This window comes from Sardina pilchardus, chromosome 4 (assembly GCF_963854185.1).
Source record: "Sardina pilchardus chromosome 4, fSarPil1.1, whole genome shotgun sequence".
Lineage (NCBI taxonomy): Eukaryota > Metazoa > Chordata > Actinopteri > Clupeiformes > Clupeidae > Sardina > Sardina pilchardus.
This window is the reverse complement of record NC_084997.1, coordinates 40,457,368-40,482,148: the sequence shown is the minus strand read 5'-3', so window position 1 is coordinate 40,482,148 and position 24,781 is coordinate 40,457,368. Positions and strand designations below refer to the sequence as shown.

Genomic DNA, 24,781 nt, shown 5'->3' with positions numbered 1-24,781 from the left:
CCCACCAGGAGAGATTCAAAATAAAACAGCAAGGCAGATGAAGGTACGAAATAGCCACAGAGAAATAACTCTAGTAGGCTATAACCTATTTAAACTCCCCCCAAAGACAGTCAACTGATATAATGTAGCCAAGCAAGCTGCCATGTCTCAGGACAATATTATGGTTTGGTTTAATCTGGGTTTTGAGATAACTTTGCCCTCAAAGAAGTATAGCACCTTAATAACATTAATTCAATAATTCACCATGTTCATCAGAGCTTCCTAAAGAGCAGCATCCGTGCCACACACACACACACACACACACACACACACACACACACACACACACACACACACACACACACACACACACACATTCCTCACCAAGACTCCTGCCGCTACGGACGCGACGGTGTTGCGTTTCTCCCCCAGGTCGAGGCATGCAGGCCACTGGACATGATCCAAGAACCCGGCCATATTTAGGTCTTCTACTCAGTCCGTTCGGTGCTGGTTCTGGTCAAAACGAAAGCGAAAGAGGAGAGCTGTGATTTAATAATTAAATAAATAAATAAAGCAGACTAGTGTAGACGCGGTTCCGATTGGATTTAGTTCACAGCAGTTTACGTTCAAATAAATAGACAGTATGCAAAGCCGTGACTATATTGCGTGATAATGCCGTAAAGATGGTTTGGCATATGGGTTAAGGTTATCATTTCCGCCCCAACTTGATCATTGCTCGGTAGGCTACCTCAGGTGTAACGTTATGGCACAAAAACAAAACACGCGACAGATCTCTGAAAGCCAGGCGCGTAAAAGGCCCGCTGGGTGTTATCTCTTCTGTTGATATTAATATGAATCTTTCTGCAATTTGTGCCGTTTGTCAGAACACTGTCTGTCTGAACTCACCTGCTTACAGACGGTCTTGCCTCACTACCTGAAGAGAGCCACCGCGTAGCACTACAATCACGGCACAAAAACATGGGCAACGCCTCCAGTGGTGGGAAAACAAAACAGCGACATCTAGCGTCTAGGAGGGTGAATGATATTGCATGACTGCCTCATCTCAGGTGGGACTGGGACATGTTTTTTTTCTTTTTGGACTTCATAGTATATAAAGCCTACCTTATACTGACAGACTTTGACAAGATTTGGGAAAGCTCCTTGAAAGATTGTTTTTGAGTAAAGCTTGAATGAGGGGCGTTAGTTGAAAGACTACAATCTTTCAAGAATCTTTCCCAAATCTTGTCAAAAGTCTGTCAGTGTAGGCTTTAGGCTACGATCAGGGGTGTTGTGGAAAACACGGTAAGGTGCAGTGAGCCATCCAGTATCAGATTTTAGAAAAAAAGGCATTCCAAATATGCGGAGATTAGAATCATAATCATAATCAGATAGATTTATTGGCCTAGTATACTTACTTATACAAGGAATTTGACTTCAGTAGATGTGTACAGCCGCCTCAGAAGAACGTGAACTTCCTGCCGCTGTAAACAATGCTGGAATGGAGGAGGAGGTGGAAGAAGTGGCAGAAGGTGGAGTAGAGATTGATAATGTTAGTCAAGACAGGGATAACGTTAGTGACACAGATTAATTTGTTAATGGTGGTGACACAGCCGAATTGGTGGTGGTGATGAGTGGCCCGAGGCGCCATTAACCAGCAGTAGGTTATAACCTAACCCTAGGTACCGAAAGTGTAGCGTTACTAGGCGATGACCGGGCGCTCTGGCCAGCAGTAGGCTACCGAAAGTGTAGCATTACTAGGCGATGACCGGGCGCTCTGGCCAGAAAAGTTGACAGATACAGAGAAATGTTTGGAGAGTTTAAGTGGTTCAATATGAGCAGCACGAATGACTGGAAGAACTTGCCCTGCTAAAGGAACACGAGAAGTCTGCTGATCACATTGCAAACATAGCTACTTGGCGAGCGCTTTATCAACAGGTATGGCCATAGATCAGTTACACCAAGAGATGTTTATGAATGAAGTCACCAACAGGTATGTGTGTGTATATGTGCATGTGTGTGTGTGTGTATATGTGTGTGTGTGGGTGTGTATATGTGTGTGTCTGTAATGAGGGAGCAGGTGAAGAGGGTAGTTGAGAAAGATGTCTCAGAGAGTTACTTCCCTGCTGAAAAAAACAGCAAGAAACCAGCTTATGCTGGTAGCTGGTTTTAGATGGTCTTTGCTGGTTTTCTTCCAGCTATTGCTGGTCTTTGCTGGTGTAGCTGGTTAGGCCACCAGCTAGACATGCTGGCGTGACCATCTGAGGAAGCTGGTCCTGCTGGTGTGACCAGCCTGTCGTGTGGGATACAGCTGGTTTAAGATGGTCATGCTGGTGACCTGTCAAGCTTGACAGAGATGGATGGTCAAGCTGGTTTGCTAGAATGACCAGCAATGTAGACCAGCAACACCAACTAAAATGACCAGCTTGAGGTGGTACGACAATCAAAACCACCCTGCTGAAAAAAACAGCCTGAACAGCTAAAGGTGGTTTGCTGGTTGACCAGCTTGTTAACCAGCTTATTTGACCACCCTATGATGGTTGACCAGCTATACCAGCAAAACTCTCGCGAAAACACACCTTCAGCTGGTTTACCCAGCTTACAATGGTCATTCAGCTGGTTTTGATTGTCGTACCACCTCAAGCTGGTCATTTTAGTTGGTGTTGCTGGTCTACATTGCTGGTTTTTACTGGCCATGCCAGCTTATGTTGGTCATTCTAGAAAACCAGCTTGACCATCTTTGTCAAGCTTGACAGGCTGGTCACCAGCATGACCATCTCAAACCAGCTGTATCCCAAACGACAGGCTGGTCACACCAGCACGACCAGCTTCCTCAGATGGTCACGCCAGCATGTCTAGCTGGTGGCCTAACCAGCTACACCAGCAAAGACCAGCAATAGCTGGAAGAAAACCAGCAAAGACCAGCTAAAACCAACTAAAACAAGCTACCAGCCTAAGCTGGTTTCTTGCTGTTTTTTTCAGCAGGGCAGCTGAATTACCATCGTAAGCCGGGTAAACCAGCTGAAGGTGTGTTTTAGCGAGAGTTTTGCTGGTCTAGTTGGTCAACCATCAAATCACTGATAGCATTTCTTCAAGAGTACAGAGAGCATGGGTTCAACTCTGCCAAAGCAGATGCCAGGGAGATAGCAGAGATGCCAGGGAGAGAGCAGAGATGCCAGGGAGAGAGCTGAGATGCCAGGGAGAGAGCAGAGATGCCAGGGAGATAGATGCCAGGGAGATAGCAGAGATGCCAGGGAGATAGATGCCAGGGAGATAGCAGAGATGCCAGGGAGAGAGCAGAGATGCCAGGGAGATAGATGCCAGGGAGAGAGCAGAGAGGATTCATTTGGAGATGGAATGGCCAGAGAAGCGCCAGAAAAAGAAGAAAAGGCCGTTTGAGTCTGAGGGGAGAGAGGAAACTCTGTCTACTGCAGAAGAGCTTTTCAGAAGGGAGTTTTTCCTGCATGTTGTGGACACGGCCCTTGTCAGTCAGGGAGATATTTTCACACATGGAGACTTTTTTTTGACTTGTATGGATTTCTCTACTCCACTGACCTGATGAGAAATGCCACACAGGAGAATAAACTGGATGAATGTTGCCACAGAATAAAGCAGAAAATGGATGATGTTGATGCCAGGGAGCTACAGCAGGAGATAACTGGTGCAGTTATAGAGCCTTCCCTCTACATGTCTCATCACCATTCCAGATGCTGGACTATGTGTATCAGGAGAACATCCTGGACATTTCCCCAAATGTGAGGATGGCTCTAAGACTTATGCTCACTCTCCCTGGAGCATCAGGTGACAGAAGTTTCTCATCACTGCAACGACTTAAGACATGTTTGAGATCCACACAGGGGCGGCGCCAGAGATTTGTTTCTGCCGGTGCTATGCGGGAGCTTGGCTTTTCACAGAGGGTGCTATGAATTGAAACGGTTCAAATCAATGAAATGTAAAAAAGTTAAAGGGAAAGACAAAGAACAACAGCAAGTTTTATATTTATTTCTCCTGCTCCATGACTGACCTGCTGTTGTCTGGTGTTACAGTAATGAGATGGCGAGACATCACCCTCTTTGTCAGTGAGCCCTTGCTGAACAAGCTATGTGATTTAACAAAGTACCTTCCTTTTGTTTAATAGATCAGATCAGCAATGAAAAGTGTAGTGAGTGCTTCTGCTAATGTTGTGTTGTGTCTTTTAGTCTGGGTTCCATACCTCTGCCCACCGCCTTTCTGTGAAGAGTGTTGAAGACAAGTAGTACTTTCTTTCTCAGATGATTATGGAATGGATGGAAAAACATGAACAATGGACATCTGACTTTAGTATTTACTGGCTGCAGCCCTTACAAACACCCTCCCTCTGTGCATCTCCCTCAACCACACACAAGCTTCACATATTTGATGTTTGCCTATTTCATCTCTCTCTCTCTCTCTCTCCATCACACACACACACTCAAGCTACTTGAGGAACATGAAATAAAACTTTACTTATGCATATATCCGATCTGCAATACCTTGCCAACAGCCTTGCTTGCTGCTTTGATGCGAGTCGTACAGTGGGTTAATTCCTCGCAACTTTTTATAATCATTGCGCATTCCTTACCCGTAAAATAACGTGATCGCGTCATCATTAAAAGTGGTGACTTGCGCTGCAACCCGCCCATTTTCTGTGAACTCGCACACACTCCAATGTCCAAACCCCGGTTCAACGAATCAACGAAACACACACACACACACACACACACACACACACACACACCGAAATGACATGAGCATTTGTACATAAATGACCACACATAAGCACTGAGTTTCACATATAGTTTTTACTAATAGTTTTTAAAAAAGAAAAAGAAAGAAAGAAAGAAAGAAAGAAAGAACACTTAAAGATACAGAACTGTCCCGCCCCCCCCCCCCCCCCCCCCACCCCACAAGCTGCTCTCTCATCAGAAGAAGTCTGCAGCAGTTGCTCGCTTCAGGGGTGTGGCTTTCTTTGAGGGCGTGGCCTTCTTTGAGGGCGTGGCCTTCTTTGAGGGCGTGGCTTCTGGGGATTTGAGGGCGGAGCAGCGCGGCTGCTGCTGGGGGTCAAAGGGCACACGGGACACGCCCCCTGGACTCAAGAGGGAGCTGCGGTCCGACTTCCTGAACTCTACACACACACACACACACGCATCACACACACGCGCACGCATCACACACACATCACACACACACACACACGCATCACACGCACACACACACACGCATCACACACGCATCACACACGCATCACACACACACACACACACGCACACGCATCACACACACGCATCACACACGCATCACACACACGCGCACGCATCACACACACACACACGCACACGCACACGCATCACACACACGCGCACGCACACGCATCACACACACACGCATCACACACACACACACACACGCGCACGCATCATACACACACACACACACACACACACAGCACACACACACACACACACGCATCACACACACACGCATCACACACACACACGGACACGCATCACACACACGCGCACGCATCACACACACACACACCCACACACACACGCATCACACACACGCATCACACACACATACACCACACACACACACACACACACACACACACACACACACACACACAAGCACGCATGCACACACACAAACACAATAGTTAGAGGTCGTCAGCGAAAGTTATTGCCAAAGGCATGAAGGTTTTATATATATGTGTGTGTGTGTGTGTGTGTGTGTGTGTGTGTGTGTGTGTTGTGCGTAGATGTAACTTTCCCACCCACCTGCAGTCTTGTTATTTTTTAGTCCGAACGTCACTTTTTTTGCCTTTGACTGTGGAGTGTGAAGACCCTGCTGAGACAGAACACACACACACACACAAAGCAGCAATTAAGGAAATCTGTAAAAAAAAAAACACTCACACACACACACACCACACAAAGCAGCAATTAAAGCAACCTGTAAAACACACACACACAACACAGCAATTAAAGCAACCTGTAAAACACACACACACAAAGCAGCAATTAAAGCAACCTGTAAAACACACACACACAACACAGCAATTAAGGCCATCTGTAAAAACAGTTTACTTCTTTATTTGTGTCCACAATTAAGAATAAATATTACATAAGGACACAAATTTGACAGGTGCAATAATTGCTCAGACAAGATTCAGTCATGTGACACACACACACACGCACGACGCAGCAATTAAGCCAATCTGTAAAAAAATGGACCTTCAAGCAATCCAGCAACGGCTTAGAAATCATTTTGATGTGGATACGGCATCTCATCCTGCACACACACACACACACACACACACACACACACACACACACGCACACACACACACACACATCTCATCCTGCACACACACACACACACACACACACACACACACACATCTCATCCTGCACACACACACACACATCTCATCCTGCACACACACACACACACACACACACACACACACACATCTCATCCTGCACACACACACACACACATCTCATCCTGCACACACACACACACACATCTCATCCTGCACACACACACACACACACACACACACACATCTCATCCTGCACACACACACACACACATCTCATCCTGCACACACACACACACACACACACACACACACATCTCATCCTGCACACACACACACATCTCATCCTGCACACACACACACATCTCATCCTGCACACACACACACACACACACACACACACACACACACACATCTCATCCTGCACACACACACACACACACACACACACACACACACACACACACACATCTCATCCTGCACACACACACACACACATCTCATCCTGCACACACACACACACACATCTCATCCTGCACACACACACACACACATCTCATCCTGCACACACACACACACACACACATCTCATCCTGCACACACACACACACATCTCATCCTGCACACACACACACACATCTCATCCTGCACACACACACACACACACACACCTCATCCTGCACACACACACACACACACACATCTCATCCTGCACACACACACACACACATCTCATCCTGCACACACACACACACACACACACACACACACACACACACATCTCATCCTGCACACACACACACACACATCTCATCCTGCACACACACACACACACACACACACACACACACACACACACACACACACACACACATCTCATCCTGCACACACACACACACACATCTCATCCTGCACACACACACACACACATCTCATCCTGCACACACACACACACACACACACACATCTCATCCTGCACACACACACACACACACACACACACCTCATCCTGCACACACACACACACACACACACACACACACACACACACACATCTCATCCTGCACACACACACACACACATCTCATCCTGCACACACACACACACACACACACACATCTCATCCTGCACACACACACACACACACACACACACACACACACACACACACACACACACACACACACACACACACACACACATCTCATCCTGCACAATGCTTCTTGGCACACATGCCACCTGCTCGCTCGCTCACACACACACACACACACACACACACTCAGACACACGCTCGCTTGCTCACTCACTCACTGATAAGACCCTTCAGATCAGAGCTGCTCAATGCTTTACGACAGACGCATCACACACACACAGAGTTAGAGCCACAATGCTCTCTGAAAAACACGTCTCACACAAACATGCCACACACACACACACACACACACAAGTGCAAGGACGAGGCAGACATCGTTTGGACAAAACATAGAACACATTCACCTCCGTACATGGTGCATGGTGTATATGGTGTATTTGGAGCATGGTGTACAAGGTGCACATGGTGTATACTCAAGAGGCTACTTAGAAGAAGAAGGTACAACCAGGACGATCGAACCGAAGGACGAATGAAGCAAAAGTTTCCTCTGGGTGCAAAGACGATAGACAGACATCGTTTGGACAAAACATAGGACACATTCACCTCCGTAGCACAGCCACATGCCTACGTCCTTTTAATCACAAAGATTCAGGCTACACGATTTTTGATTGTCAAAAGCAAACTCCTGCTTAGTATTTCCATAACCGCGAGATACACGCTTCACAATGACGGCATTGAGTTGTTAACTCATTCACTTCCATTGACGACTATAAACATTAATTTAAATACTTACGTTAAATTACGTTTTTCAACGGTGAGGGCTCATGGGAGGGCTTGGAAACGATCTGGCAGAGCTTCACAAAAAAATCAAGCTTGTAAAGAGACTGTACTAGCGATCCGAACCACTAGATGGCGCCAGTGCCATTTGGAGGATTAGTATCTGCCTGCCCATATGCAGAGACATACAGCAAACGCCACCACTGCAGAGCGACCACAGTAGACCTAGTTTGCACGCGGTCCAGCGAATAAATATGCTTACTTCTTACATCAAGGATGGAAAAAACTTGAACAGTATGATCCATTTACATTTGGATATTGCTATATAGACTGACAACGACTTTGCTAGTGCTAGCTTGCTAAGTCTACCGTCTTGTTCAGAATCTATAGCGACCATCAGAGTCCCTAGCAATCTTGAAGAGACTGACAAGATAACAATCTGCAAGTGCGATCGTGGTTGACATACTCCTGAAACGTTAATGTTAAAAGGTTTGATTTTCACAAAAAGATTGTTTTCTCCATTTTTTGGTCAAGAACAGGGTTTTTTAGCAAAACTAACCTATGTTCTACTGCCAATTACTAATGAATGGAAAATGGTAGAAAAAAAACGTTTTCCCTGGTGGAAGAGAGTTTGCTCTTTATTTTGGTAACTTCGGTGTTTACAGTCATAAAGCTCATGAATGTTGTCATAATGTGTCTTTCGGCTTTTGGGATGATTTGACGTTGGCAGGTTTTTGACATTCCAAAAACTGAATGACACATTATGACAACAGCCATAAACATCAATAATGTGTCATTAATGTGCATGACATAATAGACCCCTTCAAATAAAGTGTAAACGAATATCATCTCTATGTAACATGCCGTTTTGACATTGACATTGTAAACATTCTCTAAGAAGAGTGTAAAGCAGTTTGCAGTTAAGTTAACCACAACACACTACTTCTGTGTGCATGACCGTGCATGAAGTTAGCGCGGTGTTGAAGCCGCTTCTTCATCGCTTTGTTTACATGCCGAGTCAGTGATCCGACAGCTGTGCTCAGCTGTTCGCTGATTTTAAATCTCCTGGCTGTGGGTCGCACAACTCGCATCATCGACAGCTCCGCCCATCTCACAGAAAAGCAGGCACATTGGCGGCTTGCATTCACACTGCAGTGGAGCCGGCAATATATGTACGCCCAGAGAGGAAGACTGCCACTGTAAAACACGGCGCCAATATGCCGCCTCCAGTGTGAAAGGTCGGGCTGATCCGCAAAAAAGACGGGAAATTGCCAGCTTGTTGTGCAGTGTGAAAGCGCCTTCTTAGTGTGTGTGTTTGTGTGTGTGTGTCTGTGCCAGTGTGCATACACACCTTTCTTTTGCAGAAAAGAGGTTTGGGGGGAGATGAGCTCTGAAAGGACATGAAGTCGGAACCTGCCTTCTTCAGCTGCTTCTTCTAACACACACACAGAAGCGTGCAAACACAGACACACACACACAAATTAAGCACTAGTGGATATTGTCTTGTTAAATCATTTTGATAAAGTGTGTACGCATTTCTGGATGTGTGTACATGTGTTTGTCTGTGTACAGGGGTCGTTATACGGTGTCTCGGGTCGTTAAAAGGTGTCGTTATACGGGGTTCTTATGCAGGGTCATTATACGGTGTCGTTATATGGGGTCGTTATACAGTGTCCGGGTCATTAAATGGGGTCGTTATACGGGGTTGTTATGAAGGGTCGTTATAAGGTGTCCTTATACGATGTCTCAGGTCGTTATACAGTGTTCTACGATGTCTCGGGTCGTTATGCAGTGTCGTTATACAGAGTAATTGTATGGTGTTATATGGTGTCGTTATACGGGTCATTGTATGATGTCGTTATATGGGTTGCTATACGGTGTCGTTACACGGTGTCGTTATATGGGTTGCTATACGGTGTCGTTACACGGTGTCGTTATGCGGGTTGTCATGCGGGTCATTATACAGTGCCGTTATATGGTGTCTCAGCCTGTTATACGGAGTCATTGTATGGTGTCGTTATACAGTGTTATACGGGGTTTTTATACGGGGTCATTGTATGGTGTCGTTATACAGTGTTATACGGGGTTTTTATACGGGGTCATTGTATGGTGTCGTTATACAGTGTTGTTATACGGGGTTTTTATACGGGGTCATTGTACGGTGTCGTTATACAGTGATGTTATACAGGGTTTTTATACGGGGGTCATTGTACGGTGTCGTTATACGGTGTCGTTATACAGTGTTATACAGTGTTGTTATACAGGGTTTTTATACGTGGTCCTTGTATGGTATCGTTATATAGTATCGTTATACAGTGTCGTTACATAGGTCGTTATACGGTGTGGCTATATGGGGTTGTTATCTGGTGTCTTGGGGTATACGGTGTCGTTATACAGTGCTGTTATACAGGTTGTTATACAGGGTTTTTAAACGTTATACGGTGTGGCTATATGGGGTTGTTATCCGGTCTTGGGTCGTTATACAGTGTCGTTATACGCCGTCGTTATACAGTGTTATACAGTGTCTCGGGTCGTTATACGGTGTCATTATATAGGCTCTTGGGTCGTTATACGGGGTCGTTGTACGGGGTCATTATTATGTCTTATTGTTGAGTTCAAGGCAGACTTATTGTTGTGGCAGACACTACAGCTAAAGGAATTAGGCCAGGTTAGCTAGGTTAGGCTACATTATTTTGTTGAGTTCAAGGCAGATACAACGGCTAACAAGCCTACATAATGCAACCTTTCATTTGGAACAGCTATTGATATGGGGCTTATAGCATCTATTGACTTGAGTTGACTCCATTTTAAGGTATTGTAGTAAAATAGTCTACACTGTTGCAAAAATGGGGCTTATAGTGTCTATTGACTTGAGTTGACTCCATTTTAAGGTATTGCAGTAAAATAGTCTACACTGTTGCAAAAATGTTGATGCTTGAAACCCGCATGAATATGTTTAGCCTCCAAGATGTATGAAGTTAATTTAGGTGGTAATGCTTAGGTTACGGTGACACACAAGCAAAAGGATAAAGAATTTAGCGAAGTTTTAATGTGGAACAGCAGCAGCTATGCCATTTTAGCTAATCTAATTAGCATCACGATCAGGCAGCAAGTCTGCATATGGGTAGGTCCTGTGCTGTGATGCTGTTGAGTATGTTGTGATGGTGTTGAGTTTGGGGTGTGTGTGTGTGTGTTACCTTCTGATGCCCTCCTGTCTTCACCTTCATCTCTCCTTCCATCAATTTCTTCTTGTTCTTCTTCTTCTTGCAGTCAGCAACCGTCTCTTCAGGTGTGCGTGTATCCAACACCTCAGGTGCGTCGCTGTGCTCTTCTGAAACATTCAGCACTTTCTTCTTTTTAGTCTTCTTCTTAAGTGGCGTCTCTGTATCCACCTCACCTGCTGCAGTCCCTTCAGGTGTGTGTGTGTTGTTGCTCTCTTCTATCGCTGCCTTCTTCTTTTTCGTCTTCTTCTTAAGTGGCGTCTCTGTAACCACCTCATCAGCTACAGCCTCTTCAGGTGTGTGTGTGTCTGGTGTCTCAGGTGTGTGTGTGTCGTTGCTCCCTTCTGAAACGCTCAACACTTTCTTCTTCTTCGTCTTCTTCTTAAGTGGCGTCTCTGTATCCACCTCACCTGCTGCAGCCTCTTCAGGTGTGTGTGAGTCTGTTGTCTCAGGTGTGTGTGAGTCGATGCTCTCTTCTGGAACATTCACCGCTTTCCTCTTCCTCCTCTTCCGTGGCGTCTCTCCGATCACCTCATCTGCACCTGGTGTCTCAGGTGTGTGTGTGTCTGGTGTCTCAGATGTGAGTGTGTCTGGTGTCTCGTGTGTGTGTGTGTCTGGTGTCTCAGATGTGAGTGTGTCGTTGCTCTCTTCTGGAATGTTCACCGCTTTCTTCTTCTTCTTCTTCTTCAGTGGTGTCTCTGAGATCAACTCACCTTCTACCGCCTCTTCAGGTGTGTGTGTGTCAGACGTCTCAGGTGTGTGTGTGTTGCTGCTCTCTTCTGGAACGTTGGCTGTTTTCTTATTATTCTTTTTCTTCTTCAGCGGCGTCTCTGTAACCACCTCATCTGCGACCGCCTCTTCAGGTGTGTGTGTGTCCAACATCTCAGGTGTGTGTGAGTCTGTTGTGTCGAGTGTGTGCGCATCACTGCTCTCTTCTGGAACGTCCACGGCATTCTTCTTCTTCTTCTTCTTTAGTGGTGTCTTTGTCATCACCTCATCTGCACCTGTCGCTTCAGGTGTGTGTGTGTTCAACGTGTCGAGTATGAGTGTGTCACTGGTCTCTTCTGGAGCATTTAGCGCTTTCTTGTTCTTTGTCTTGTTCGTCGTAACTGGCGTCTCTGTAATGGCTTCATCTGCTACCGCCTTTTCAGGTGTGTGTGTGTCAGTTGTGTCGAGTGTGTGTGTGTCGCTACTCTCTTCTGGAACATTTACCAATTTTCTCTTCCTCCTCTTCTTCAAAGGCGTTTCTCCGATCACCTCATCTACTACCTCAGGTGTGTGTGTGTCTGTTGTGTCGAGTGCGTGTGTGTCGCTGCTCTCCACTGAAACATCCACGGCTTTCTTATTCTTCTTCTTCGTCTTAAGTGGCGTCTCTGTAACCACCTCATCTGCTACCGCCTCTTCAGGTGTGTGTGTGTCTGTTGTCTCAGGTGTGTGTGAGTCTGTTGTCTCAGGTGTGTGTGTGTCTGTTGTGTCCAGTGTGTGTGTGTCTGTTGTCTCAGGTGTGTGTGTGTCTGTTGTGTCGAGTGTGTGTGTGTCGCTGCTCTCTTCCGAAACGTCCACGGCTTTCTTATTCTTCTTCTTCTTCTTCTTCAGTGGTGTCTCTGAGATCAACTCACCTTTTACCGCCTCTTCAGGTGTGTGTGTGTCAGACGTCTCAGGTGTGTGTGTGTTGCTGCTCTCTTCTGGAACGTTGGCTGTTTTCTTCTTCTTCTTCTTCTTCTTCAGCGGTGTTTCTGTAATCACCTCATCTGCGACCGCCTCTTCAGGTGTGTGTGTGTCCAACATCTCAGGTGTGTGTGAGTCAGTTGTGTCGAGTGTGTGTGTGTCGCTGCTCTCTTCTGGAACGTCCACGGCATTCTTCTTCTTCTTCTTCTTCTTTAGTGGTGTCTTTGTCATCACCTCATCCGTGGTCTCAGATGTGTGTGTGTCTGGTGTCTCAGGTGTGTGTGTGTCTGGTGTCTCAGGTGTGTGTGTGTCGTTGCTCTCCTCTGGAATGTTCACCGCTTTCTTCTTCTTCTTCTTCTTCAGTGGTGTCTCTGTAACCACATCATCTGCACCTGGTGTCTCAGGTGTGTGTGTGTCTGGTGTCTCTGTAATCACCTCATCTGCACCTGGTGTCTCAGGTGTGTGTGTGTCTGTTGTCTCAGGTGTGTGTGTGTCTGGTGTCTCAGGTGTGTGTGTGTCGCTGCTCTCTTCTGTAACGCTCTTCGCTTTCTTCTTCTTCTTCTTCTTCAGCGGCGTCTCTGTAACCACATCATCTGCACCTGGTGTCTCAGGTGTGTGTGTGTCTGGTGTCTCATGTGTGTGTGTGTCTGTTGTCTCAGGTGTGAGTGTGTCTGGTGTCTCTGTAATCACATTATCTGCACCTGGTGTCTCAGGTGTGTGTGTGTCTGTTGTCTCTGATGTGAGTGTGTCTGGTGTCTCAGGTGTGAGTGTGTCTGGTGTCTCTGTAATCACATTATCTGCAACCACCTCTTCAGGTGTGTGTGAGTCTGTTGTGTCGAGTGTGTGTGTGTCTGACGTCTCAAGTGTGTGTGTGTCCGACGTCTCAAGTGTGTGTGTGTCGCTGCTCTCTTCTGAAACTTTGGCTGTTTTCTTATTCTTCTTTTTCTTCTTCAGCGGCGTCTCTGAAATCAACTCACATTCTACAGCCTCTTCAGGTGTGTGTGCGTCAGACGTCTCAGGTGTGTGTGCGTCCGACACAGGTGTAGGTGTGTCTGTGACCTCAGAAGACTCAGGATTGTGTGTGTCCGCTGCTTCTAGACTGGGCTGCGGGTGATGATGCGTTTCCTCTTCCTCCTTCCTGCTTCTCTTCTTCCTCTTCCGGGATTGGCCCTCTGCTGTCTGCACTTCCCCTGCAATCCCTGCTTCTGGATGGCAGCTTGTGGTAACCTCAGTTAGTGATTGGCTGGATTCAGAGGTGTCCTCCTGCTGCAGAGATACTGGTAAACCGTCTGACATCACGCAGGCAGCGTCCACCGCAATAGGCTCATCTTCTGCAAGGGGCGTGTCTATAATAGGTGCCGTTTTCTCTGCAGTCGAATCCACAGTGGCAGCTGCTTCCTGAGTGAGCGTGTCCTGAGCAGGATCTGCTTCCTGAGTGGGTGTGTCCTCAATGGCAGCTGCTTCTGGTGTGGGCGTGTCAACAGGATCTGTTTCCTGTGTGGGTGTGTCCTCAGTTGCAACTGCTTCCTGTAAAGGCTTGTCCTCCATGGGAGCTACTTCCTGTGTGGGCGTGTCCTCCATGGTAGCTGCTCCCTGTGTGGGTGTGTCCTCAATGGCAGCTGCTTCCTGTGTGGGTGTGTCCTCAGTAAGAGTGGTTACCTGTGTGGGTGACTCCTCAATGGTAGCTGCTTCCTGTGTGGGTGTGTCCTCCATGGGAGCTGCTTCCTGTGTGGGCGTGTCCTCCATGGGAGCTGCTTCCTGTGTGGGCGTGTCCTCAGCAAGACTGATTTCCTGTGTGGGCGAGTCCTCAATGGTAGCTGTTTCCTGTGTGGGCGTGTCCTCAATGGTAGCTGCTTCCTGTGTGGGCGTGTCCTCCGTGGGAGCTGCTTCCTGTGTGGGCGTGTCCTCCATGGGAGCTGCTTCCTGTGTGGGCGTGTCCTCAATGGTAGCTGCTTCCTGTGTGGGCGTGTCCTCAATGGTAGCTGCTTCCTGTGTGTCGATCTTCTTCTTCTTCTTCTTCCTGTGTTTTTTCTTCCGGCCACTTTCCTCAATCTCTGCCTCTCCATCCTCCATGTCTCCATCCTCCATCTCTCCATCCTCCCCTGCAGGACCAGCAAACGCTCCCGTGAGACGGTCGGTGTGTGTGTGAATGGGTTTTGGTGTGACAGAGAGAGAGAGACAGGATAGAGAAAGAGTGTGTGTGTGTGTGTGTGTGTGTGTGTGTGTGTGTGTGTGTGTGTGAGAGAAGGTGTGACAATGTGTATGTGAGAAACGGTCCGTGTCAAATGTGCCCTCACCTCACTGGCAATACCCTGCTTATCAACGATACGCTTATCAAAACTAATCAATACCCTGCTGTCTAGAATTAATATCAGAGCTCTAACGATACGCTTATCAAAACTAATCAATACCCTGCTGTCTAGAATTAATATCAGAGCTCTAACGATACGCTTATCAAAACTAATCAATACCCTGCTGTCTAGGGTTAATACCGGAGCTCTAACGACACGCTTATCAAAACTAATCAGTACCCTGCTGTCTAGGGTTAATACCGGAGCTCTAACGACACGCTTATCAAAACTAATCAATACCCTGCTGTCTAGGGTTAATATCGGAGCTCTAACGATACGCTTATCAAAACTAATCAGTACCCTGCTGTCTAGGGTTAATACCGGAGCTCTAACGACACGCTTATCAAAACTAATCAATACCCTGCTGTCTAGGGTTAATATCGGGGCTCTAACGACACGCTTATCAAAACTAATCAATACCCTGCTGTCTAGAATTAATATCGGAGCTCTAACGACACGCTTATCAAAACTAATCAATACCCTGCTTTCTAGGGTTAATATCAGGGCTCTAACGATACGCTTATCAAAACTAATCAATACCCTGCTGTCTAGGGTTAAGATCAGGACTGTAATGATACGCGTATCAAAACTAATCAATTCTCTGCTGTCTAGGGTTAGTATCAGGGCTGTAAAGATACGCGTATCAAAACTAATCAATACTCCGCTGTCTAGGGTTAGTATCAGGGCTGAAACAATATGCATATCAAAACCGTAATCAATACTCTGCTGTCTATGCTTAGTATCAGGGCTGTAACGATAAGCGGGTCAAAACCGTAATCAATATTCTGCTGTCTTGGGTTAATATCAGGGCTGTAACGATACGCGTATCAAAACCGTAATCAATACTCTGCTGTCTAGGGTTAGTACAAGCAGTGGGTTGCACCAGTAGAGGGTCGACCGTAAGTTTAGGTGCAAGTTGTGCCTTAAACCTTACGTTGAAACTAACTAATTTTAAACTAGCGCTGCATTCTTTTTCTGTTGCAGCATTGCCACTAAAGGTACACCATAATTAGTAGCTATTAAATCAAATTATTGTCACATAGAATGATGATTTTACCGTTGACAACCAATCACTAATGATATTGGAAACGTCACAGATTCACAGCACTTGCGTTATTGCGATATTTACAAGCTCATTTTGGCCGATTACCGATGCCGATATATACACCTCTGCTTTTTAATTATTGAAAAGTCTCTCTGGTACTGTAATTAATCATTTTAGAAATAGATATTCACTCATGAAAACTGTTGAAATTATTTAAAATATGGCAGATTTATTTATATTTTCACATCACAGTTTGCATACTTGAACAGTTCAGGGCTCAACATTAGCTTTTAAAAGTGGTTGTCGACTGGGCATAAAATAAGGCATATCTTTAACGTCTTGGATACATGTGGTCAGTATCTACAATATGTTCAATGTGGTGTAGGGCTAATTGAGTGCACATTGGTTGTGTGTACAGTAGGTGTAATGGAGTGCCTGTCACTTTCAGAAATACTAGTAATAGAGTAATTAGCCTACCGTCTCACTGTGAATAACAGTTGCATAGTGCGTATGGATGCAGAGGTGCAGTTCATTGTTTTTCATTACATTAAAGGAGTCATAGAACGCATTTTTTGACCATTACAAATTGATCTTTGAGCCTAAATAATGTCATATGTAAATTTGTGGGGCTGAAAACGCCCCAGGAGCACTGCTAGATCGCCTAATACAAGGTCATAAATAAGCCTTGCAATGAAACAGTTTGTTTTTCCAGCAAGTTCATGAATATTCAAATGAGATGCGCGCTGATTGGTCTATTGGCCGATATGTCCTGAAAGTTGATTGGCTCAATCTACCGGTCTGAAGCTAGAGCAAAGTGAAACTACGTTTACTGCTGGTAAATAAAGCCAAAGTCTTTGATAAAGCTATCAACAATGGATTTAAATAAGGAATACAGCCGTACATGTATAAACCGAGTCAGAAGAAGGTTCTGACGAAGATGAAGTGCAGCAGATTCCCCAACAGAATGAATGTGTTAGATTGGTAAGTTTTATCAGTACATTTCTTAGTATAGTAGCCTAACTCTCCAAAGTTAGCTGTAATAACGCTAGCATTACAACGTCTCTGCCATAGACCACATATCTAGATATTAGCATCGTAAGAGCAGTTTAACAAGAATTATTAATCGAAGGTATGCAAATGAGAGGGGGTGTATCTAAAGGGGGATGGGCGCCTATTACGTGTTATCTGAGCTCTGTTCAGATTGGAGCATTTCAACACGGCTGTTTCTATTTCGCAATTTGCATACGAAAGCAGGCGTGGGACGCGGTAAAGTCTTTGGTGTTGTCCTTTAGACACTGCTCGCAGCCTAAATTCAACAGGAACAAGGTGGATGTGGTTTTGAATTCTAGGACTCCTTTAAATAAATGTAAAAAAATATAACAAGTCGAAGACAATCTTTTTGGGATCATAGAAGAGATACTGTAAGTGTCTTCCAATGTTCAATAATGATTTTAGTGACCACTACACGAATGACAGACATGACCTGCTAGCGGCATAGCAAGGAACTCTCTCCAGATTTTCAAAGGTTGTGTAGCCTAATTTCTAAATGACGTTAAACACAGTAGAGAAGATAGGTTAGCAACACACAATTCAGAGATGCACGTGAGCAAATCAACTTGATATTATTAGCCTATTATGTGTTACTATTAAACTAGCAGCCATGACGTGCCGTTTATGGCACTGCTGCGTCTGTAAGAAATAAAGACGCACAGCCACAGGCCAGATTAAGGGGAGGGGATGCCTTGTGCACACGCATGTTAGGCTACCTCTTTGAACTTGAACAACTACAGTTTCCTTAAAACGGTGATGTCTACAATAAAGCGCTCTTGACACAACATGACAAATATAGGCTACATAAATTCCATCGCACTAGGCATCTGTAACTCTGCATGCGCATCATTAATTGCACGTCACTTTATCGGCCAGGTATATCGGCATAAATGATCATATCTGCAGATACCGATAATTAAGTTTTAAAGCTTTTATCGGCCAATACCGATGCCGTGCCGCTATTATCGTGCATCCCTAATTTTTTGTTATCGATTCCCTTCACGATTCCCTCAGCCTGCATGACGTCAGACATTTTCCGGTTTTCCTGAAATTTTGTGTCGCTGTACATTTACGTCACGCCCTCTGCGACGACTCATACTACAAGTCAACCACGAGAGGAGGAAGAGATCCAAAGCATGGCTCCAATTCACTAAACGTGATGAAAATCCCACCGTCTGCAACCAGTGTAGTATTGTTATCGTGTAAGGGTAGTAATACCAGCAATATGTTAAAACATTTGTCCGTGAAGCATGTGATAAAGCTCCAAGAGTGTCATGTGTTCGACAGCCTACGGAGGGGTGCTAACGTTGCCGGTCCAGGGGTTTGTGCACCTGACGCTGCTCGGGTGAAAGCATTCGTTTCCTTCACAAGTTTTAAATTGTAGACCATGCGTACAACTTTACCAAACTGTACAGAAGTAACCCCCTCTCCTTGGCCCGCTCTCTCTCCCTCTCCCTCTCTCGTGCGCGCTCAATGGACACCCGCCCCTCGTCATGCACATTCACAATTGTGAAAGCAATGACGCATAGAAGACAGCTAGCTAAATTATAATTAAATTCAGTTAGCATCATAGCATACTGCATACATTTTACTAAAACTCTTGCATTCAAGTTGACTGATCATCTCAATGTTTTCCAACTCTAAGACTCAAAGGGCCTGTCCCAGGGAGAAGAAGTATTAGCCTACCTTGAAACTTAAACACACGTGGGGAAACTGAACAGTCCAACCAGTAGACTATAATAAGCTAGCCAACTATGCTACTTTAATTCAGTTACTTTAATTCAGTTGTCGGCTTGAAGCCTCAAATTGTAAACAAAGAGGCGGAGTTGTAATATGAATAGTCATGAATGTCATGAATATCAGAAATGTCAGTATAGAATATATAAAGAATCATATTATATTATATATATACCATATACATAACTCTTTATAATTCTATATAAAGAATATGTATATTCCGTATTGTGTTTCAAATAAAGACAAGCTTTTTCTACACCTTATTGTTAAAAAATCATTCACATTATATGAAAGGAGAGCGATAAAAGGTGACCTTTTGGCGTTAAAGGCAATGCAATGAAAAATGTGGGTGCTAGTTCTAATAACTATTTAAATTTGCGATCATAACCCATTTCACCTTACAACACCACCGACATGTTTATATATGACCACCAGACCCTGAACACAGCAATACATTGAATGACAGATGTTAAAGTGAAGGTGTTCACTTCATCATAATGTAATTTGCCGTACATCTCCTATCTTTTTGCCGTCCAGCATGGCGACGTCACGTCACGAAGTCACGTGTCAGCAAGGGGTCAATATGATTAATGAAACCGCGGATAACAGCTCAATCAACAACAATGAAATGTGTGCTTTGTGTGGTAGATGTTTGATAGTTGTATACCGCTAGGTCCATAGGCCTACGATTTCCAGTAAAAACATGATTCAAACACTGCTCAAGTAAATGAAACGTGTGTAATCGGTCGCGTATGTAACTCTTCTTGACTAAACCATGTTAACAGTTTAGTTATGATGGGACTTGCACCTGGGGGAAGTGGGGTGTAAGTTTGTACGTTTGTGTGTAATTTAAGTCATAACTTAGTGCTACATTGAAACCATTTGTGTGGTGCAGTTGTGAAATGCAATTTCAGTAGCTCATAAACTTCAATGTACAATGTAGAGCCAGTTTACGTTAGAACTAAGCTAAGATGGAACTTACGTTCAGCTGGTGCAACCCACTGCAGGACTGTAACGATATGCATATTGAAACCGAAAACGCAACACTCAGATCAACAAACCCACTGCAGGACTGTAACGATATGCATATTGAAACCGAAAACGCAACACTCAGATCAACAAACCCACTGCAGGACTAACGATATGCATCCCGCCCCTCCCCTCGTCTCTCGTGCGCGCTCAATGGATACCCGCCCCTCCCCTCGACATGCACATTTAATACAAATCATCTCAATACCAATGTTTTCCAACTCCATACAACCAGTAGACTATTTTAAGATAGCCAACTATGCTACTTTGTTTACAATATTTTCAAGCTTCAACCAGACCGCTGAATTAAAGTGGTTACGTTTTAATATGAATAGTAGGCTATAATCTGCATAAAGTGTGTCGTCATAATTATCACAAATTCAGTTATTTTGTCTCTTTATGTGAGGATATAATATAATGCTGATATACAATAACATGTTATAGTCCTCTGGAGTTAAAGGGTGTATCGCCCCAACACACACACACCACATAATACCCTCAACACACACACCGCATAATACCCCCAACACACACACACACCGCATAATACCCCCAACACACACATCCCCCAACACACACACCACATAATACCCTCAACACACACACCCCCCAACACACACACCGCATAATGCCCCCAACACACACACACCGCATAATACCCCCAACACACACACCGCATAATACCCCCAACACACACACCGCATAATGCCCCCAACACACACATCCCCCAACACACACACCGCATAATACCCCCAACACACACACACACCGCATAATACCCCCAACACACACACACCGCATAATACCCCCAACACACACATCCCCCAACACACACACCGCATAATACCCCCAACACACACATCCCCCAACACACACACACACCGCATAATACCCCCAACACACACATCCCCCAACACACACACCGCATAATACCCCCAACACACACATCCCCCAACACACACACACACCGCATAATGCCCCCAACACACACACCGCATAATGCCCCCAACACACACATCCCCCAACACACACACACACCGCATAATACCCCCAACACACACATCCCCCAACACACACACACACCGCATAATACCCCCAACACACACATCCCCCAACACACACACACACCGCATAATGCCCCCAACACACACATCCCCCAACACACACACCGCATAATACCCCCAACACACACCGCATAATACCCCCAACACACACACCGCATAATACCCCCAACACACACACCGGTATTTTACACTTTAGGCTTTAAGAAAACGGGCTTAAAGTGTAAAATACCGAAATATTCCTTTAAACTGCTGACACACACACACACTGCTGAGACTACTACAACTCTCCCACTGCTCACTCTCTCACTCTCTCACAAACACACACACGCACACGTAACACAGATCTCACTGATAAACTGCTCCCGTATTCCCGTAACAAATGAAGTGGACACACACCTCAATATAAACCCAACTGGGCCCAAAAGGTGTGCGTGTGTGTGTATACTGTGTGTGTGTGTGTGTGTGTGTGTGTGCTCAGTACCTTTCTTGCGCTTTGGGGGTGTGTCCTCCTCCTGGTCCCCTCGACTCGGCTTCTTCTTCTTCTTCCTCTTCCTCCTGGAGAGGAACTCCTCGTCATCCTCATCAGTAGACACCACCTCTGGGCCCTCATCCTGCGGGAACACCCCTGCACACACACCACAGAGTGAGAGCGTGAGTGTGTGTGTGTGTGTGTGTGTGTGTGCGTGGGTGCGTGTGTGTGTGCATGTGTGTGCGTGGGTGCGTGTGTGCATGTGTGTGTGTGTGTGTGTGTGTGTGTGTGTGTGTTAGGGATATAAACAGTTAATCGACTAACGATTAATTGTCGACAAGAATTTACTTGACTAAATTAAAATAATTGTCATTTAATTAAACGTTGCAATCTAAGACCATTTTCAACAGGACGCTCTTTAACGGGATTCGAGATTCTCGCGGACAGCGAGAGACCCGACAAACTTGAGGCAACAAAAAAACAAACATGAGGCGGTCAAAACGTGTGTGAGCATTTCAAATAAATGAATGTACAAAGATACCACATTCATAAGTTCATAAACCATGTTACAGGGAGGAAGTCTGTTGCCTACAATGGCGGTTGTGGTGGAAAGGTGAGTATGTGACCTCCCTAATGTAGCTAACTCTGCTAACGTCTTCCCACAACTTAGTAGCCTACATTAGGGAGACTAGACTAACTGTGCTAACGTCGTACCACAACATAGCCTACATTAGGGAGACTAAACTAACAAGTTATCTCTGCTAATGTCTTAGCATAACATAGTTTAGTCTCCCTAATGTAGGCTGCTAAGTTAGGCAATCAAGCTGCATATCTGAACATTAGAATACTGTTTAGATGTCGAGTTTAGGATACTTACAGTTGCTTGTCAATTTCGACACTGAATGTTTAGAAAATCTCGATGTAAGTGGAAAAGTGTTTTCCAAGACTCAAAAGTGTTTGTCTCAAGGAGAAGTGCAATTTTAACTAACTACGCAGAAAACATTATCCTGAAAGATTCACACACCAGCCTTTTAACCGCGTTAAAATCACAAGGGTTCCCTAACAAACATCTCAAAGTGACAGGCACTCAATTACACTTGACTACACGACCAACATTACTACCCCAATCCCACAATAAAACATCAATTGAGCAATATAACATGCATGTTATTCGGTTTATAAGCAATATTTTGCTTTTTTGTTGAAGACACTATTGAAACCGTGAGAAATTTACATTCTCAGGAAAAAAGGCGCTTATCAGTTAATCGATCTATTAGGTCAATTAACTAATAATTCATGAATTAATCGCTCTGTGGGGTCAATTAACTAATGATTAATCGATACTTTGCATCCCTAGTGTGCGTGCGTGCGTGCGTGCGTGCGTGCGTGCGTGCGTGCGTGCTGGTGCGGAGGGAACCTTACCTTCACTCAGATCACGGAATCTGCAAGAAAAAAAACACAAGTTAATTAAAGGGTTTGAGTGTGTGCCTGCAAGTGAGTGTTAGAATAGAATAGAATAAATACTTTTTTGATCCCATGAGGGAAATTTGTTTCTCTGCAAACACACAGCACACACACAGTGAGGTGAATCACACACTAACCCAGAGCAGTGAACACACAGTGAGGTGAATCACACACTAACCCAGAGCAGTGAGCTGCCTGCCCAACCAGTGGCGCTCGGGGAGCAGTGAGGGGTTAGGTGCCTTGCTCAAGGGCACTTCAGCCGTGGTGGACTGGTCGGGGATCGAACCGGCAACCCTCCGGTTACAAGCCCGAAGCCCTAACTAGTACACCACGGCTGCCTGTGTGTGTGTGTGTGTGTGTGTGTGTGTGTGTGTGTGTGTGTGTGTGTGTGTGTGTGTGTGTGTGTGTGTGTGTGTGTGTGTGTGTGTGTGTGTGTGTGCTCACGTTTTGACCAGCTTGTAGAGGCGGGTTCTGTTGTGGGCGGCCGTGTGTGTATACGTGTGTGTGTGTGTGTGTGTGTGTGTGTGTGTGTGTGTGTGTGTGTGTGTGTGTGTGTGTGTGTGTGTGTGTGTGTGTGTGTGTGTACTCACGTTTTGACCAGCTTGTAGAGGCGGGTTCTGTTGTGGGCGGCCGTGTGTGTGTGTGTGTGTGTGTGTGTGTGTGTGTGTGTGTGTGTGTGTGTACTCACGTTTTGACCAGCTTGTAGAGGCGGGTTCTGTTGTGGGCGGCCGTGTGTGTATATACGCGTGTGTGTGTGTGTGTGTGTGTGTGGGTGTGTGTGTGTGTGTGCTCACGTTTTGACCAGCTTGTAGAGGCGGGTTCTGTTGTGGGCGGCCGTGTGTGTATATACGTGTGTGTGTGTGTGTGTGTGTGTGTGTGTGTAATGTGTAAGGTGTGTGTGTGTGTGTGTGTGTGTGTGTGTGTGTGTGTGTGTGTGTGTGTACTCACGTTTTGACCAGCTTGTAGAGGCGGGTTCTGTTGTGGGCGGCCGTGTGTGTATATACGTGTGTGTGTGTGTGTGTGTGTGTGGGTGTGTGTGTGTGTGTGCTCACGTTTTGACCAGCTTGTAGAGGCGGGTTCTGTTGTGGGCGGCCGTGTGTGTGTGTGTGTGTGTGTGTGTGTGTGGTGTGTGTGTGTGTGGTGTGTGTGTGTGCACTCACGTTTTGACCAGCTTGTAGAGGCGGGTTCTGTTGTGGGCGGCCGTGTGTGTGTGTGTGTGTGTGTGTGTGTGTGGTGTGTGTGTGTGTGGTGTGTGTGTGTGCACTCACGTTTTGACCAGCTTGTAGAGGCGGGTTCTGTTGTGGGCGGCCGTGCTGCTTTTGCTGGCCAACTGGAACAGCGTGTCGGCCACAGCGCCGTAGTTGAACTGGAGACAAGAGAGGATGAGCAAGAGTACACACACACACACACACCTGCAACACACACACACACCTGCAACACACACACACACACACACACACACACACACACACACACACACACACACCTGCAACA

At 45.6% G+C, this 24,781-nt stretch overlaps 2 protein-coding genes across 13 annotated transcripts in view; both read right to left on the bottom strand.

The window, feature by feature from the left end:
• The window catches only part of LOC134079250 (transmembrane protein 50B-like), a 6,620-nt gene extending 5,647 nt beyond the window's left edge, over positions 1-973 (bottom strand). For 6 of the 7 annotated variants that reach the window (XR_009938896.1, XR_009938898.1, XR_009938897.1 and 3 more), the window contains exons 1-2: positions 886-973; positions 364-492 (exon numbers count right to left, since the gene is read on the bottom strand). Coding sequence is in view for 4 of the 7 variants with exons in the window: in XM_062535503.1 (XP_062391487.1) it covers positions 364-456 (93 nt within the window). In the remaining 3 variants the exon portion in view is untranslated. Of the gene's footprint in view, positions 1-363; positions 522-885 lie in introns of all 7 variants that reach the window. The other variant, XM_062535504.1, reaches the window with a different exon arrangement.
• Positions 974-4,889: 3,916 nt separating this feature from the next.
• The window catches only part of LOC134079248 (ribosomal RNA processing protein 1 homolog B-like), a 35,475-nt gene continuing 15,583 nt past the window's right edge, over positions 4,890-24,781 (bottom strand). Inside the window, exons 10-17 of one of the 6 annotated variants that reach the window (XM_062535500.1) lie at positions 24,556-24,653; positions 23,246-23,265; positions 21,836-21,979; positions 13,440-15,180; positions 11,387-13,286; positions 9,541-9,624; positions 5,775-5,844; positions 4,890-5,119 (exon numbers count right to left, since the gene is read on the bottom strand). In XM_062535500.1, coding sequence (XP_062391484.1) covers positions 4,917-5,119; positions 5,775-5,844; positions 9,541-9,624; positions 11,387-13,286; positions 13,440-15,180; positions 21,836-21,979; positions 23,246-23,265; positions 24,556-24,653 — 4,260 coding nt within the window. In that variant the 3' untranslated portion in view covers positions 4,890-4,916. Of the gene's footprint in view, positions 5,120-5,774; positions 5,845-9,540; positions 9,625-11,386; positions 15,181-21,835; positions 21,980-23,245; positions 23,266-24,555; positions 24,654-24,781 lie in introns of all 6 variants that reach the window. The other 5 variants (XM_062535501.1, XM_062535502.1, XM_062535497.1 and 2 more) reach the window with 5 other exon arrangements.